Here is a 15,583-nt window from a genome sequence, read left to right as displayed (position 1 = left end):
AATGAAGGAACAGCTCACCCTGTTAGCTTCTTCTGGATGATCCCTGTAAACCAAACTTGGAACTGGAGGCTCAGTAGGACAGTGATGGTAACAACCTTGGGCCCTCTGTGTTGTACATGCTGGAGAGGGTCCTTCCATGGATACTGTTCTTTTTTCACCTGGATACTGCTGACTTCTTGGGACCTCTGTTTATTCAGCTGTAGAACAGGGATTGTGTTATTACCTATCTTGGAGGCAGTTTAGTGAGTACTTCTTTAATGTTTTTTAAATTTTGGAACCTTTTATATGTAGGCTTTATAGAAAGGAAAAGTATTTCTCATTTTTAAGTATCATAAGCACTGAAAGATTCCCTTGGTGACTGACTTGATGTGTAAATACAGGCAGGGCATCTCTGTCAAACATATCATCGCAATTGAACGGAAAGGCAGAGCATGAATCACTTCTAGGGTTTCCTGATTTTACTTATGTCGGATGTTAAGAGAGGCTACAGGAGTGTAATTGATGGCAATGTGTGAGCTGCACAAATTGAAAACTGTGGGAGGATGAGAAAAACGTCAGCTCAACACCAAACTAGTAATGGTGGGGAATGGGAGGTTTGCTGTGTGCATGTGGATATGCAGTGAGTCTCCATTTGTGCCAAGCAGACTTCAGGACTTCAAGTTTGGCTCCCTTCCCAACAGCAAATACATTGAGAAGAGGAAAGCTAGCCAAGTTTTAATCAAGTAAAAGTTCTGTCTCCAGAGGTGGCTGGCAAAAGAAGAGATTAAAGTATTAGGAGTGCAATGAAAACAAGACATTAGAGAGTTGAAAGCTGGAGTACCTGGATAAACCACTTGCTGAGTGAATATTCCACAGTCGTCAGAAGGAAGCCCTGGGTGTTTCGAATAGGATGAGATGCAAACCCACGCACCAGAACTTGTCTTCTTCCAGCTTTGGCTATCACTGTGGCAAGTATGTAATATCCTAATGCCTAGCTGAGCTGGTAGGATAAATGTAATCATTCCCCTTAGAGATATTGCTAGCAGAGGGCTCATTAGCTGGCAGAAAGGCCAACAGCTGCAAACTGTTTATGTATGACAACTTTTTGGATAAATCTGAGTTTACACAGTTGCCTGTGTCCTAAGGTTTGCTGTGGAAGTGTAGATGATAGCTTTGCATGTTCAAACCCAAGCACAGAAGTTATGGACTGTAATTATGCAATTTCTCATGAGAGAAAGGAAAAAACCTTCACACTTGGTAACAGTAAAAATAGTAATTGGCTTTCCTTTCCCTCTACCACTGATGCTCCTGCTTGACCTTTTCTGATACTAAAAATAGATTTGTGGTAATTGCTGGCAGTTAATAGTGTATCTGGAAAGATAAGGACTTTTTTTTCCCTGAAGAAAGCCACTGTCTGTATATTTCCATGAGCACAGGAGAAGTGTGGGTTTTTTTAAAAACAAAACAAAAAAAAACCAGTTCAGCTTTCTTCCCTATTTTTCATTTTCACACACCTGTCTCCCAGACAGGGCCAGAAGCAAAATTACTAAACAGGAGAAGTTCTTTTTATATTATTCACAGCCTGGTAGAACCACAGCATGCCAGGATTTTCATGAACACATCTGAATTCATGAAGTTTCTATTCCAGTTCTTCAGACTTGAAAGGCTCAGATAAAAATCTGGAATTTTAAGAGGCAAACAACAGTTTCCATTCATCCCAATGAAGAAAATAAATTGTATTAATGCAGCTACCAAGGCATTGTACTACTATCATTGTCGGTTAAAGGTGTATTTTCCTCTGCATATCAATTATATGGATCATTGTATTGGGTTACAAAAAAGTTGCATTTGTCTTAATGGTTCAGATATATTTACTAAAGAACTGTATTGTGTTTGCAGTTCAATAGCATATTTGCTATTTATCTTCTAATGAAATAATTAATGGTAAAATGTACTGGTCCAAAAGAAAACTATAGTCTCAGGAAGTGGTTTGATAGAAAATATATATTCCAAAAACTTTTTTGAGGCAAGCTTTTTCAGGCTTAAAATGTTGTAACAATTTGTTATAACTGGCTTGCTGTTCCAGAATGACTCTTATTAATAAGCACTCAGCAGTTCATGAGCTGGACTTCTTACTGAGTTCATTTCATGTACTGCAAAGTTTTCTGCTGTCTGCTCTTCTAGGATTATGAGTTTCCCTGCCCAGTCCACTTCTGTTCCTATATTGTCTGATCCCCAGGCTCCACTGCAACAGAAGTCTTTAATAATTGTAGTAATAAACTAATTTTAGATGTCTACATTTTTTAATTGGTCATTGTAAATATTATAAAATGGCCACACAGGATTCACATTAAGCATTGAAAACAACTAATAAAAATAGGTGACTAAAAGTCTGTAACTGAGCCACAGTCACTTTTTCAGCCACTGATGGATGTACAAGTCCTCAATCGTTAGTTTTCCACCTTTGAATAATGAGACTTTTAGCACAGAGCGGTGTTATTGCCAGTCAGTTTCAGTGGGGATTAGAACCGCTAAACAAAGGCTTCAGAAGAATTACCATTTGAGGTAATGTATTTGATATTTTAATTGATATTTAACCTCTTAACATATTGACAGAACTCTAGACTATTTTGCTGCACCACATCTCCCAAACATGGAAATATTGCTCCCTTCCATCTCCAAGTGACAGCAAACATTGACTCAGCCTCATTTTATGAAATCTGTCAGAAGGAAATTAGCATGAATCATCTCAAGCTAAACTGGCTTGCCTGATTGACCACTGAGCTTGAGATGCAATACTGCTTTGTTGCTTCTCAGTTAAAACCTCATGTGTCAGATACAACTGAGATATATATTGGCACTGGTTAAATGGAAGAGAAAGGTGGAATAATCAGGTGTAGTAGTAGGAATGAAACACTTTCAGTAAGAATCCTGCTGTGGTCATTGCTGTTGGCTGTACCTAAAACTGCTGAAAGGTAACCAAAATATCCCTCCCTATTTAGTAAAAGTGTATTTCAGCTGAGTTGGGTCAGTTTGTTATGAGCTATGTTTGCCTCATCCCCAAAAGGCAGAAGGATCTCCAGGAGCAACTTTTGAGTAGATGGCAGTTGTGCCGCAGGGTCATAGCACGCCATTGTGGGAAGAGCCTGGGCTGAGCAAGCTAATGAGCGAAGGCGAACTCAACAGCCCTCGCTAGTTTTCCTCTCTCACAGCTGGGGGTCAGGATTATCAGCAGCTGATGGGCCATCACAGTTTTGCCTCCTGTGACAACACAGTGTGCTCCAGTGGAGAGGCAGCTATGGAGTGGATTAGCAATTTGGCATGAAGCATCCTTCCTCCCAAGTACCCTGTTTCAAGTATGCATGCTGGGAGAGGGTTTAAGAACTCAAAATGCACAAAGGCACAAATCTAAAGAAGCAGAGGATTGGCTGAGTCACCTAATTGTTCCTTTTCATCTTCCGTGACTCAAATATTCAATTTTTGCTTCTCTTTAACCAAAATCTGGCAGTTCCTCTTAATCTCAGACCTTCTGCTATTGGCTTTACAATAAACAATAAAAATAAATTTTACCAAACAGCGTTTTCCTTCTGCCAAAAGTATTCCCAGAAATTGCTGATCCTAAGTAGGGTTGGAAGCAAAAGACTGTTATTGGTGAGGGTATTATTATTTGTAAGTCACCGTGAAGGTGCATGGTAGCAGATACAAATCAGGAGAAATATCTACTTCCCTTTCAGAAATCAACCAGAAATGTTTTGTGATCTTTAAAAGAACCAGAAGGCATGTTCGTAGCCCAAGACACACTGCAGACACCTACAGTTGAGATTCTGTTCTATGACCTGTTCGTTAGGCCGTCAGGTGTGTGGACTGAGGTTGCAATCTTTTTCTCAAAATAACATATTACTTCCTGAGCAATTCCTTGACGTCCTTATGACTATTGTGCGAGTAAAAAGCAAGTCAGTTTAAGAAGAATGCTGAAATTCAGCCTTCTATAGTCATTGATTTAGAAAGATTAAATCTTTGAAAAAAAATTTCATTTTTTGCATGTGGTATGAATCTGGCCTTCCACAGTCAGCACTTTTAAAGTAAGCAAATGTTAGTGTCTGATTTCTGCACTGCCTTCACTCTCTGCTGCTAGCGCTGAATTAAAAGGCTATTGCCCATCCCTTCGTTCTATCCAGAATCCCCCTGGCAACAAATATCCATACTGTTGTCAAACCCATAAAAACAGAACTGGACTTCTTCCAGGTCTAAAGTTTTACACCATTTGCACCCTGATAAACACAGCTTTGTCAACTCTGACAGAAGGAAAAAAAAAAAAAAAAAAGAGCTCATGTCTCCATTGCATGGTTGTGGTCTACTCATTAAAGGCAGCTAGATCCTAGCTACCCCTCTGTGAGAACAGTATTACAGCGAGGAAATAGATTTCTTGTTTCCTGTTAAATATAAGCAAATGTATCTGCTGTGAAAAAAATGAAAGGCATTTGTGGATGGTCTTCACACTTCCCCTTCTTCCAGCATGGCGGAAGGATGTGTGAAGAGGCAGGATGAACTCGCCATTTAGGTTGCTGCATGCTATCTGGAAGTCTCGTTTGTGTGCACACTTGAACTGTTTGTGTGGCTTTTGAGAGGTGCTCGTTTAGCAGTGGAAGACTTGTATAAATAGAGGCATCCTTAGGCTCTGTCTCTGTCTCTAACCTTTCTGCGTAACTCGCAATGGCTTAACTGTGGTTTCTAGGTGGCAGATGAAACAAAATCTCATCAGCAAATTGTCCTCTGTGTGGCCTGTGGTGCCATCACGTTTCCAAGTACAATGGCACTTTCTGCAGGGGACAGTCTGGATGCAGGAAGGGCATATGAGGACTATTGTTTTTCCATAGCAGAAGTTTCATGCCATAACTTCTGAATTCCCTTTTGACTTCAGCCTACAACCATTTGTGGTGCCCACACAAACAGGCCTAGAGAGTACTGTCCAATTGTCCATGGGATCAAATCCTAAATTCCACTAAGTCATAGAAGATTTCTGCCATCTACACTGGCTTTGTGACTCACCATCAGGAGTTTGCCAGCTTTTCTGACTCTGCCACTCTTGCTTTCTTTAGGTATGAAAATAAGGGAAAACGTAAGATCTTTTCAGAGAGTCTCTGCTTTTATTGTTTTATTCCTTCTCCCCAACTTTATTCTGAAAATGGGGAGAAGTCCATTTAAATGCTTGTTAAGGTTACTTCACTGCATCTTCTAACATTGTAGTAGGGGACGTTAATAGCCAAGCTTAGATGAATTTTTGAGTCAGTGAAATATATTTTCCAATGAAAGCAGTGAAAGTGAGTGTGTTTAACTTGTTTCCTGTCTGACAAAATTCTAGACTGATTTTTCAATAGGATGATGAACAAAATACTCAGATGATTTTGTGTGCAAACTGCTCTAATATTTTTTATACTGGGCGCAATTTTTATCCTTTTGGTTGAGTTACTGCTGTATGTTTTGACTGAAGGAGCTGTTTCACTGATTGTGATGGGAACGTTCTCTGTGTTTCTGTTGCAGGAATTGCTTACCTGGGAGGCGTCTGCAGTGCCAAGAGAAAGTGTGTTCTTGCTGAAGACAACGGTCTCAATCTGGCATTTACAATTGCACATGAACTTGGGCACAAGTAAGAACTTGTCCTTCTGTTTCTTTACTGATGCCACTATAGCATACTTTTATTTAAAGCCATACTAGTGAAATTACTAGTATGGCATGTTTGTTATGATTTCATAAATCTAGCAGATTGATAAATAACTTAATTTTTAGGAGGCTTATGTAAACATTCAGTTCAGCACACATAAGTCTTTCTATTTGATCCTCCCCTATTTTCCACTCTATGTTTTGATTTTGAGTAGCACAAAGAGGCCTCATTCTCTTAAATGATTGATGGTCGTAGTTAGAGACAAATTCTGCTTTTGTTTACACTGTAGCGTAGGTCCACAAAAACGACATCAACTTCAAAATCTTTGAACTTGCTAAATTTTCTCTGAAGTTCAGGTGTCTATGTCAAGGATTTTAATAGTTAAATACTTTGGTAATGGTTTCATCTCTGCATGTGAAGTAATCTACTGTGGCTGAAATTGTAAACATCAGTATTTTGGAAATGCCCTTAAGCAGTATTATTTGATCAACAGAAAGAAATCGTATAACTTGATTTATCAGCTTGATCACAGCTAACTAACACACTTTGAACACTGACTGGAAAAAACAGCAAAGAACATGATAATTCCTAGTCAGAAAGAAATTTGCAGAATGAGATTACTGGGTACTTTCTGCAGGTGACTTTGAAGACTTTTTAAAGCTGCCTGTAAATATCGCATGGACAGAAGAAAGCAAAATTGACTGGAAGAGTCACCTGCATCATCTTAGTGCAGTTAATGAGTTAACCCAAAGGTCAGCATCCACATTTACTGCTTTCCAGGCTAAGTGTAATATGCACTTACTCATAATACTGACAAGCTTTTTTCCCTTTCCATTGCCATCACTCTGGTTGCACTGTGTCACAGTTAGACTGTGTAAGGTATAGAGTTAGACCAGGAACAAATTTATACAGGGGCAAGGGCTGTACCTATGGGATTTTCAAGTATTCCTTCCTTTAGCCTCTCTGGATGGAAAGTGGGAAGTCCCACCATTGTTCCTTTAGTAAGAAGTCGTGCATAAGTTTTGTCTGCACCCTTCTGGACTCCTACTGTTTATGTGTCTGTTGTATCTTCCTTTTCTACAGTAACAAGTATTTGACAGCTAAGTCAGAGCCAATGTATCATGTTCAGATTCTGGCCAGTCTCATTCCATGACAAATAATTACTTTATGGCAGTGTATTTCAAAGTTGCATGGAGGATATTTAGGTTGCTACCAAAAATGACAAGACGAAAATGAATCTCCTGTTCACCCTCCAGTGACACCAAAGGCAGCTGAGCCAAACCGAGGGTGGTTTCAGCAGAAATGAAGGACATTTGGTTTTGGTTTTATTTAAATTGCATGCCAAGATGTTAAACTGAGCCTAAACTTAATAACAAATTAACCGGGGGTAACGTTAAAGGAAATTCAGCACTCATCTTTGGATGGGCCAAGAGCAGGAGGGAAAAATACTTGAGCTGCAGAAAATCCAGCTGTGTAAAAGAGTGAGACTGGTCTGCCCTGGTGTTTGCCAAGTTTCCCAGCAGAGCTGTCAAGCTTCCTTCTAATAATGCCTTGCAAAAAATCCACAACATAAATAGGAGATGTAATGCTTTCAGATACAGCTCTCCATCTCTGCAGAAAATAGCAAACTCCATTTTCTTCCTGAGTGCAATTTTGGTGGTAAGACCATAATGTCCTTTCTCTGCTGATTTTCTTTCTTTGCCTCCACCTTGGAAAACTATTATTTCAAGAGGTGGGTATGAGATGTCTAAAGGGGTTGACAGAGGGTGGCTTAGGTTCAGTACCCTGGAGGATTTGGACAGTGAGTGTGCTGTTGTGCAGAGAATCTTCTGCTTCAGGAGAGTCATAGATCCAATTGTGGGGAGAGATGGAGAGCTTAAATGAAGATTGCAGGTGAAGAAGGACAAATGATAAAGGAGACTGCATTTTCTAACAGAGCTGCCTCATGACCCACTTTACTGAGAGAGAAGAGACTAGAACAGGCTCAGTCAAGAGAGACTGGGAAGAGTACTTGAGTACTAGAGGGACTTGGAGGGTCTGTAAGAGTCTAGGGACCTAAGGTGTCTGGGTCTGGGGAATGTAGCTCTGAGAAGGCAAGCGAGCCAGTAAGGTTCCAACTGAAGGAGCTAGCTGGGTTAGGTTAGAGAAGCTGCTGGCAGGATTCTGCTGCCACAGGTGTTTTGGGGACATGTTCCAGGTCAGCCTGTTTCACAATGAGTTGCAATTCTCTGTCACACACTGGAGCAAGCCCTCCAGCCCTTCTGCCCCCTCTTCCCTTGCTTAAGCTCAGCCATAAGCATGCATAACCAAACCCCAGTGTGCCAAATCAAAACAGAGGGGAAAAAATGCCATCTGTCTCTCATCACCCAACCTGAGCATCAAAATCATCCCTTTATACTGTCATCCACCAGTGGCCTAGTTACTTATTTCGAAGTCTACTCAATTTACTGGTACCTTTCTGGCCTTGAAGTCAACAGGAGGCTTTTCATTGACCTTACTAGGTGTCAGACCTCTCCTTATTTTTCTGTTTTTGAACTGCAACAGGATGCTCTGAGCAGTCCTGTTTCAGCACATCTTGTGCAAATAGAAGGATTGTTTGCACACTTTACCTACAAACTTGTAGTTTTTAAGCGACTGTGAAATGTAAGGAAACACATTGCAGAGATGAAGACAAAGAAGCTGACATGAGCTTCAGGTTTAAAAATGAAAACCAGGGAAAACTAGGTGCAAGTTTCTTAATTAAAAAAATTCCAATCAAAACTTACATCCATATTGGCAAAAATATAAATTTTGGAGAGCCATAATTGCGGGCTTTATTGAAGGCTGATTTCCTTATGAGTGTAGAAAAGCTGAGATTTATTACTTCTTGCCCTAAAACTAACAAATGTCTGTGGAGATCACAAGGCCAGTTTGGCATTCACGGATAGTTTCTGATGTAGACTTTGGAAAAAATGAATGGATTACTAATTGATGTGTCAGATTCCTAATCTGCCATTAATGTCATTTGGACTCACTGCAAAAAATACTATTACAGACAGCTGCACTGTGAAAACATGGAGACATCATTAAATTAGGGTGATGCTTATAGGTCCTATAAAAGTTCATCTTCAGGTTTAACGTATAGAGTTGTTGTTGCTTGATGATGGAGTGAGTGATATAACTTTTATCTGTTGTATTTATATCTACAAATCTGGAGTGATAATTTTGATCCATGGACGCAAAGGGAGCATCCATTTGTATTTAGATACAATTTTTCCTACAAAGAGTCCAGGAGAAGAATTTTGCTGTTACAAAAAGGTAACAGGCAGGGTAGAAACCACTGAATATGTGATGAGGCTGCAAATCATAAACTTCTTACTATACAAGACAGGACCCTTAGCAAGCCTCGTTGCTTCATTCAGCATGGTCAATAGTGAATGTCTTTTAAAGTAACACACTTTAATGTAACCACCGTTAGTTGGTTTTTATCCAGGGATTGCTGGGTGGAGTACTGTGTTCTGACCTACACAAAAGGGAAGACACAGAGATCACAGTGGTTCCTGAAGTCTTAAAAAGTATTAAGTCCAAGGTCTTCATGTTATAAACCGCTTAATATGCTGAACGCTTTCTTACTCTCATCTTTCCTCAGACTAGCAGGGCAACTCCATCAGTAAAAGCTTGAAAATACCCTACTGTTGTCAGTGGGATGCTGAATGGTGCTGCCCTCCTCCTCCATGAACTGCACCAGTGTGAAGTTGATCTGAGATTCATACCCCAAAGACCACCCTGAAAAACTGTGACTTTTAGAAAAATTGTGCCACTTCCCCTTCCCCTGGTTCTCTTTTTGCCTACAGCAGTGACTTTGTTACCATTTTCAAGTCATTCTCCAAAGAAAAAGGCAAATAAGTTTTTTAAACAAAAGCTGGGATTCATCCTTATATCCGTTATCCCCTAAATGAAGCGGGTAGGCTGTAGCCAGTGGTTTTTCAGGACAACAATGCCAGCTTTGTTGCCATTCCTGTTTCTTTCAACAGCCTCGGCTTTCCTGTTGTGGGATGGGGGGCAGGCTTGGGTGAGGAGGGAAGATTCCCATTCATGAGCTAGCGGAACCTGGCACTGCCTCTAGATGGTGAGAGAATAGCCGGAGGTGGTATGGCTGGAAGCCACGCCGTGTCAGATGCCCTTAAGAAAGTGAATCAAAATCAACTGACAATAAGCAAGATGCAGTCTGTTGCCAACAGCCTGAAACCGCATGGCCTCAAACTTGAAGCTGAAACAGATGAGGACAAAAACGAGTCCAAAGGTAAAAAGCCTACAGTGCACACACCAAACAGCTCTGGATTTGGAATCAGACAAGAGAAGAGTTTAGATCCGGCAGGTTTCTGTCCGGTATGATTATTTGCTTTAGATGTTAAGTATTAATAAATGTAGCCTTGTTAAAATTACTTTAGCATAGTTATTTGCTGCATAATTAAGTGTGGCCTTTGTGGTGTGTCTCAAGCAATAGTAGTGTTGCAAGTAAGGGAAAAGGACTCTCTAGATGTTCCCTTTGTGGCCTGATATTTATGCTAATAGACTTGCAAATAAACTTACCTTCCTGATAAGTCTAGTGCAGCACCCAGCAGAGAGATTCTGTCATGCAAATACTTGTAAGGCAGAATGTGAAAATATTGCAGGCTGAAGGGGAATGTGTCTTGAGCAGATCCAAAAGGTACAGAATAATGCCCTGTGTCAACTTACACTGGCAAAGCCAGGTCAGCGTGTTGCAGGCATACAAGCTTAATTCCTAAGAGCCAAACAGGAAATTAACAGTCCCCTTTCTCCCCCGCCCTGCAATTTATAAAGATTTGGTCATAATGCATTTTAAAAATGAAAAGTTTTACGTGGAAGCTGAGGACCACCACAGCAAATGGGACACAGATATGAGCAGTCAGGTAGTGCTGCAGAGTGCACACTGTGCTGGTATAAAACTGTTTCTTAAACAGTCTGTTTTGTGATTCTGGTCAGCGCAGTGCCAGCAGCAATGGAGCCAGCCAGCCAAATCATGGTGGTGGTGCAAGGGGAGTGGTTCTGGCACCGATATAAAAATGGAGGGACCTTTGCTACAGATTCTCTCATTTTATCTTGGGATTATAACATTTAGGTGCAGGCTGTGGGAGCTGAGAAGCTGTTTTGAAAAAAAAAAAAAAACCCAACCCTCTGTCTTTTTTAGAGCAGCTCACCGTAGTCTAGCCTTGAACGCGCGGCTCTACCAATGTAGGCAGCTGAGTGTAGCTTCTATCCTGGCTGACTTTAAACATTAACCCTATTTTTCAAAAAAGCTCCCATTTGAGCTTCTTTTTCTGCTCTGTGTTGCTCTTTTGGCCATCTGCATTGTAATGATGGCAAATGCAAGCATTTCTTCATAGCATTTGTAAAGAGCCGGATTTTAGAAGTATGAGCAAAGCAACCAGTAGGATCCTTGAGTGTTATGGTGCTGACAGCGAGATCAGTCACAGAAAAGAAGTCAGACCTTGCAACTGCTGTTTGAAGTGTAGCAGAGGCATGAGTTAGTCCCACATTTATTAGGCAGGTTCTGCCTGACCTGAATGTCTGTAGAACGTTTTTCTTCATTGCTATTGCAAAAGTACACCAATTAATTGCCAGGAAGCCATCTGCCCCCAGATTAGTTCTTACCTCCCAAAAGGCATTAAAACCAACATTACTAAAGTTGCAGAATCAAACCTGTAGAAGCACCAAAGTCTCAGTTTCAGGTTATCTGGACAACTTCAATTTTAACTCTAGTCCCTCTGTCCTACAAATGAGGCCAAACTTCTATGCTTAGGGTAGTATTTCAGCATGTAGTTAAAGACTCTAACTTAACACATGTCCACAGGCATCTTATTCACTCCTGTGCATGAATGTTTTACCAGAGAGAGACCTTGCAAAGAGGTGCCCATCTTGTGGGCCTGTAGGGTAGTATCCATTTATGTGATGGCTCAGGGATGCAGCCTACGGCTGATAGGATCTGTCTTGTGACTGGATAAACCTCTCCGATGGCACTGCTGGCAGTTTGGATGTAGATTCTGTCTTATGGTGGAGAGCTGTGGCACAGTTCCCTCTGGGCATCTGTAAAAGCCTCTGTGGCTGTTCTGACCATGCTGCGAAAGGCAATGTGTTGGAACTCACATCTGCATTTGTAGGGGTTGAAAATCAAGGTCAGTTGGATCCCAAGGAGGACTGGAGCCAGAGGCAATCCCATGCAAGCTTTACTCTAGCAAGCTCAGGTGTGAGCTTGTGTCACTGTGTTGCTGCACCAAGACTTTCTGAGTAGGGGGGTAGTTTGATTCAGGCAGTACTGCCCCAGCTATATTCTACTAGTGCCAGCACTCCCCATTTTAAATCTCACAGGAGTATGTCGGTGTTCCAGTATATTGCAGTTTCAGGATTACTGGGAGTGACTGACTGCCATGTAGACATACCCTCAGGCTGGCCAAAAATGCTGGCAACAGTCCGTACCCACCCTGGAGCTGCTAATTTTATTTTCTGCCATTTGTGTTGTAAATCTGTTGTGGAATGTCTCTCTCTGTTCCCAGGCTCCCTTTTCTTGTTCCCCTCCTCCCAGGTTTCATTCTTCTTCCACAGATAATTGCAAGCACATTTTCACAGTTAAGTTGCCCTTCTCTGTACAACTCCAAAAGGACATAATGGAACACTGCCTATTTCATCAAATATGTTTGTACATCAGAATCGATATGATCTAGTAAAAGCAATTATTTAATAACATATTCTGGTTTTGAGAGAGAACTAGGTATAACCTAAAATTTCAGGAGATGCTTCTTCCAGTTTTGGTAACACACTGAGGGGTTTGTTTTAGAAAAAAAAAATATTATGTACCTAAGTATCTTGATATTAGTAGCTTGATAATAGCTTTCTGAAAACTGTGTCCTAAGTTAGTCAAAAGGAAGCAGAGATCAAAGACAGATATAGATCTAAACATATGTAAATAAAAAAAATCAGTGGAGACTTCTGCAAGCAAGGAAGAGGTAGTGATGCAGCACCACTAAACAGAAGGTGGGTTTGCCCCACATAATACAGTACATGATACCTGAGTAAGTTAATTTGAATCCCAGAAGTAGAATATCCCTGTTGTATTAACCTTGTCTGGGCAAGCTGTTTTTGCAATGACAGTAGGATATCACATAGAGAAAAATCACATACAGAAATCACATAGAGAAAAAGAAGATTGGGAAGGAGAAATGGAGACGTTCGAGTAGTATCATGTGCCAGACTCTGGATAATAGGCCTGGTTTTGGGTGGGTTTTTTTAGTTTTATGTAAAACTGCAAGATATTTACAGATCATAGAATAGAATAGATCATAGAATCATTGAGGTTGGAAAAGACCTCTAAGATCATCGAGTCCAACCGTCAACCCAACACCACCATGTCCACTAAACCATGTCCCTAAGTGCCTCATCTACTCGTCTTTTAAATACTTCCAGGGATGGGGACTCAACCACTTCCCTGGGCAGCCTGTTCCAATGTTTCACCACTCTTTCAGTAAAGAAATTTTTCCTTACATCCAATCTAAACCTCCCCTGGCACAACTTGAGGCCATTTCCTCTCGTCCTATCGCTTGTTACTTGGGAGAAGAGACCGACACCCACCTTGCTACAACCTCCTTTCAGGGAGTTGTAGAGAGCGATGAGGTCTCCCCTGAGCCTCCTTTTCTCCAGGGTAAACAACCCCAGTTCCCTCAGCCGCTCCTCGTAAGACTTGTTCTCCAGACCCTTCACCAGCCTCGTTGCCCTTCTCTGCACACGCTCCAGCGCCTCAATGTCCTTCTTGTAGTGAGGGGCCCAAAACTGAACACAGTGTTCGAGGTGCGGCCTCACCAGTGCCGAGTACAGGGGCACGATCACTTCCCTCCTCCTGCTGGCCACACTATTTCTGATACAGGCCAGGATGCCATTGGCCTTCTTGGCCACCTGGGCACACTGCCGGCTCATGTTCAGCCGGCTGTCAACCAGCACCCCCAGGTCCTTCTCTGCTGGGCAGCTTTCCAGCCACTCTTCCCCAAGCCTGTAGCGCTGCATGGGGATGTTGTGGCTGAAGTGCAGGACCCGGCACTTGGCCTTGTTGAACCTCATACAATTGGTCTGGGCCCATCGATCCAGCCTGTCCAGGTCCCTCTGCAGAGCCTTCCTACCCTCGAGCAGGTCAACACTCCCACCCAACTTGGTGTCGTCTGCAAACTTACTGAGGGTGCACTCGATCCCCTCATCCAGATCATCAATAAAGATATTAAACAAGACCGGCCCCAGTACTGAGCCCTGGGGAACACCGCTCGTGACCGGCCGCCAACTGGATTTGACTCCATTCACCACAACTCTCTGGGCCCGGCCGTCCAGCCAGTTTTTGACCCAGCGCAGAGTACACCTGTCTAAGCCATGAGCCGCCAGCTTCTCTAAGAGAATGCTGTGGGAGACGGTGTCAAAGGCCTTACTGAAGTCCAGGTAGACCACATCCACAGCCTTTCCCTCATCCACTAGGCGGGTCACCTGGTCATAGAAGGAGATTAGGTTGGTCAGGCAGGACTTGCCTTTCATGAATCCGTGCTGGCTAGGCCGGATCCCCTGGTTGTCCCGCTCACGCCTTGTGAGCGCCCTCAAGATGAACCGCTCCATAATCTTCCCCGGCACCGAGGTCAGGCTGACAGGCCTGTAGTTCCCCGGATCCTCCTTCCGGCCCTTCTTGTAGATGGGTGTCACACTGGCAAGCCTCCAGTCGTCCGGGACCTCCCCCGTCAACCAGGACCGCTGATAAATGATGGAAAGCGGCTTGGCGAGCACCTCCGCCAGCTCCCTCAGCACTCTCGGGTGGATCCCATCTGGCCCCATAGACTTGTGAGCGTCCAGGTGGTGTAGCAGGTCCTTAACTGCTTCCTCTTGGATTATGGGGGGTTCATCCTGCTCGCCGTCCCTGTCTTCCAGCTCAGGGGGCCGAGTACCCTGAGGATAACTGGTCTGCCTGTTAAAGACTGAGGCAAAGAAGGCATTGAGTACCTCAGCCTTTTCCTCATCCTCGGTGACAATGTTCCCCCCTCCATCCAATAAAGGATGGAGATTCTCCTTGGCTCTCTTCTTGTCATTAATATATTTGTAAAAACTTTTTTTGTTGTCTTTAATGACAGCGGCCAGATTACGTTCTAGCTGGGCTTTTGCCTTTCTCATTTCTTCTCTGCACGACCTAACGAGATCCAGATGCGGTTACTGACCCTGCTAATCCTAGCATGGTGGTGGGGTGCCTTCCCTCTATCATGCGTATCTTTTCTCACCCTTGTATCTTCCAAGTTTGATAGTTTATTTACAGTATTGGAATGTAACCACATTGGAACTGGGCGTGAGAATGTCCACCTCCCATTGCTTTCTGGACTCTTGTGGCAAGCATTAGTGTGGTTCTGGGCAAGGGTTTCTATGGTTTTACTCTATGCTTTGTGAAGGATGTCTGTGTCATCCCTAGTGAAGCAACATTCTCTTGCAGTCCCTCTAATTTCTTTGTTTTTGAGCATCTTGTACAGCTTTACTTAACATAATAAAACTGCACCAAACAGGCAAACGAAAGTCATTTAGAAACTCCCAGACAACACAATTTTCGTTTAATCAATAGCTTTGTGGCTTTGCCAGCTATGTCTGTCTTTTTGAAGGCTTGTTCTGCTGAGTAAGCCAGGGCCATGTTAAATAGCTGGGCCGTAATGATTTGGCAAATCTTGCATATGCTTCCTGCTACGAGGGTTCTGGTTTCATACTTCATTGGCTTTGCTGGCAACAGCCTTGTGCACACAGTGACCCAAAACACAGGGACAGTACAAGTCCCCATTATGCAACCTCTACAGCACACACCAACCCAGGAAATATTAGGTTTGCAAGTGCCATTTACCAAATAATCATTTGTTTTTATACAAAGGCAGCAACTAGCTGAAA

General features: G+C 42.5%; 1 protein-coding gene across 1 annotated transcript in view; it reads left to right on the top strand.

Moving 5' to 3' along the window:
- ADAMTS17 (ADAM metallopeptidase with thrombospondin type 1 motif 17) overlaps positions 1-15,583 on the top strand; it is a 197,576-nt gene that overhangs the window by 71,528 nt on the left and 110,465 nt on the right. The window contains exon 8 of the mRNA XM_076348704.1: positions 5,521-5,626. Coding sequence (XP_076204819.1) covers positions 5,521-5,626 — 106 coding nt within the window. The remainder of the gene's footprint in view (positions 1-5,520; positions 5,627-15,583) is intronic.

This window comes from Aptenodytes patagonicus, chromosome 10 (assembly GCF_965638725.1).
Source record: "Aptenodytes patagonicus chromosome 10, bAptPat1.pri.cur, whole genome shotgun sequence".
Lineage (NCBI taxonomy): Eukaryota > Metazoa > Chordata > Aves > Sphenisciformes > Spheniscidae > Aptenodytes > Aptenodytes patagonicus.
This window is presented reverse-complemented; position numbering and strand designations above follow the sequence as displayed.